This window comes from Bipolaris maydis (genome assembly GCF_028858645.1).
Source record: "Bipolaris maydis strain C4 unplaced genomic scaffold PSV08scaffold_9, whole genome shotgun sequence".
Classification (NCBI taxonomy): domain Eukaryota; kingdom Fungi; phylum Ascomycota; class Dothideomycetes; order Pleosporales; family Pleosporaceae; genus Bipolaris; species Bipolaris maydis.
The window spans coordinates 1,846,120-1,849,404 of NW_027093865.1; the positions used below are offsets into that span (position 1 = coordinate 1,846,120).

Consider the following 3,285-nt stretch of genomic DNA (forward strand, 5'->3'; position numbering starts at 1 on the left):
AGATAGCGTCTGGGCTCTTTTGTCCCGATCTGTAGCTATAGTCTCACAGATACTAATTAGAGCCAGGTGCATTGCCTGGGAGAGACATACTGTCTATCCCACCCATATTTTAAAAACCACAGTAGCTAGTACAACAGTACAGAAAGATACTCAAAGTTCCGAAGTCTAGTAGTGTACGAGAATGTTTACTAGTGACTACCAAAACCAAAGCTTCACTCACAGAATCCTTTATATTTGTATCAGAACACCGGTAAATCCGGTAGCATTACGCACTAGATCTCAAAAGCTAAATCTGTCAGGGGTACTCCTTGTACCGTGTGCAAAAATTGCCCCAGTTAACTTCGGAATAGAATAGTGCCACTGATGCATGATTCAAGCAGTTCCACTTCTATCATCCTTCGAGTACGAAAAGAGTAATCTCCGTTATTCCTACGCGCAGCCCTACCACGTTTGGAAGTCTTGTACCATCACTCCATACACAAAAACCAAAGAAGTAGTAGAAGCAAATAAAGACCAATGATTCAGTGATATTTATAGTAATGAGTAGGAAGATTAGACTGTAAAATAGCCCAAACGTCTCGACAAGACCCTTCACGGGCTACCAGTGTCACATGGTGAAGTGTAAGTACACAATTTGTCCGGCCCGATTAGGCGATTCGGCCCGACTATAGTCTGGATGGTTAGCGGGCGAAACCCAGGCGGTGATATTTTAGATTACTCCATTCTTAATGATGCTGAAAGGAGCCGGTGTGAGTCGAGAAGGAATCCTTTCCATGGAGTAATTCAGCGGCGGTATTGGCGTGCCTGGTATAAAAACTCCCAGCCCCCAAACATATGATGATGCATTACACATTTGTCTTGTTTTACCATCAATCGAAGAGTCACCAGAATGAAGCTTCTATCTATCATCGCTCCTGCGTATTTTGTTGGCATGGCTGCTTCAGTTGACATGTCTCTATACTCGGCAGGAACTGGAGTTGATGCAGCTTTCAAGCCCTTTCTGCAAGAGTATGCTCCCTGAGAAGTCCCCTGCATGTACATTCAGAGGGTAGATCACTAATTTTCCTTTATAGGCTTTATGCGTCTGCTGAGGACCCCGCTGCTACAACAAAGTTCACCGATTTCTTTACCGCGGATGGAAAGCTCATTGTTCTTGAGAACACTGCCACCGGGGCCGAGCAGATTGTCGCGTTGAAACAGGCGCTACTCCCGACAGCGGGCAACAAGCATTGGGATCATTTGCCTAATGTGACCACTGTTTCCTCGGAGACGGCTGCGCAAAAAACTTACCAGGTGCTTGGTGTCATTGAGATAACTTTTGATGGTGGCAATTGTTCTCTGGCGTAGTACGTTCCACCTCCGCCACCCATCGAGCACCATGGCAGTTTCATGAAATCATGCTAACTTCAAAATTGCAGCTACTCGAGTCGCTTCACTGTGACCAAAGGTACCAACGGTTCACCAAACCTCACTCCCCACAGTGGGAGTCTCGTCGCATATGATGACTTCGTTGTTAGTCCGCCGAAGTCGCCGACCGACATACCCTGCACAGCTTAGTGCACGATTCAGAAGGCAGGAATGAATTATGAGTTATCTTGATGGAATCAAATTTTACGCTAGGTTTTAAACTATCTGGTTGTTTTTGGATCGAAGAATGCAATGCAGACGACATGTTCATGGTAAATGTCGCCAAGCAACTTTACTAAAAAAAATCTGATGGTGTGCGTTGTTTTTTTGCCGTGAATTTGGCCTGCGCAAGAATAGCACTAGTGTAATGTTCACAGTCCATGCATTTTACTTCTTGAGTTCGAATCAGCACACTCTTGATAACAAACAACACCCGAGTTTACGGATGCAAGTTACCCGACTGTGAATACCATAGACCCACTGCACGAAGAAGCCATACTTGATACAACGATACGTCGAAAAATATTCATCTTACTGTTAACTCATGAGAGGAAAGTGATATTCAGGATGAAACTTTGAAGGCTCTCGTGCGATCTGGCTGAAGATGTAGAATGGGTAGAGCCAACACGTCGTAGGCGAATAACATGCAGGTAACTTTGGGTAGAGTAAGATGACTCAGTTTGGTGCGATAAGCTAAATCGCTACACGCCGAGCATTTCGTGGTACGATTCAAAGACTAGAACAAGAAACAATTGCATCATGCATGACAGCAAAGTCACCGCCACGTACGTATAGCGTTCTCCACAAAAGCAGTCACGTAACCGCAATTATCTCGACGTCCAGAAATGTCAGTAGCCACCACCACCGCTGAAGCGTCGCAAATAATCATGTCAATGCATTTATCTAGATATTGCTTACACATTCTGAGAAACTCTAGGAGTTCTCAAAAACAAATTCAAACCCAGCTTCTCTCCTCGACCTTTGCCTCGATCAAAGCTTTGACGCCTCAGCACTTACCGCATGTAGGTTTGAGCTTCGCACCATGATCTACTTCATCGAATCATGAAGACAGTGCACACATAGTTGAGGTGTCCCCAAAGTGATGTTGAACTTTGACTGCGCCGGCCAACACGCTACAAGGTCTGTAACCGTGTTAAAAGTTCTCCTACGTGTAGGTGTATCTTAGTAAAATAGACCTAATGCTCGATTGTTGGAATAGAGGACATGGTAACTGTTGGAACGAAAAGGTCACGTTATTCTTCCGATCAAGCACATGACTGCAGCGAATGACCTCGACAGAACACTTTGCTACAAAATTCTTGCCATATCAGGCGGACCATATACGAGAAGAGTTGTAGAGTGAAGAAAATATTTTTTCAGATAGGATCCACAAGCATCCCCACATGTGGAGATCATCATTTCGGCTTTCTTGCATTGTATGCTTCATCATGACTTGCTTCATCCATGGCGATATTTCGTGAACTGGGCTGGAAGAGGACCTAGAATGCAAAGTGCAAGACGTCTCTAGGTAGTGTTTTTGCGATGGTATGTCTTTGTCCGGTGAGAGTCATTCCTGGACTGATATCGCAGGAGGTACTACTATCTCCCCGTTTCAGAGTCACCTTTCTGGCAGCTCTCCTAGAGGATAATAAACTTCGGAAGCATGAATATATTGCAAATTTTAACGGCCATCTAGGATGATGGTGAGATTTTCGAGCTGACAGATCTGCTCGTACGTTATTTCCGTGGCATCCCGTATGATGATCGTAAAATACGACACCTCCCAGTCTTTCCCTAATGGAGTTCCTAGCGTTGACGCTATAGAGATAGCAAGTCCTGTCTGAGCGGTAAAGCAAAAAATCTAGCCCTAAGTAATGA

The 3,285-nt window shown here is 44.7% G+C and overlaps 1 protein-coding gene across 1 annotated transcript; it reads left to right on the forward strand.

Annotated features, from left to right (window-relative positions):
• Nucleotides 1–889: 889 nt before the first annotated feature.
• Nucleotides 890–1,557, forward strand: PSV08DRAFT_248871 (uncharacterized protein; the record flags this gene model as incomplete). Its single annotated transcript, XM_014217308.1, has 3 exons — nt 890–1,008; nt 1,074–1,346; nt 1,419–1,557. 3 exons carry the CDS (start codon nt 890–892, stop codon nt 1,555–1,557), a joined length of 531 nt encoding a protein of 176 aa, XP_014072783.1.
• Between the last annotated feature and the right edge of the window lie 1,728 nt (nt 1,558–3,285).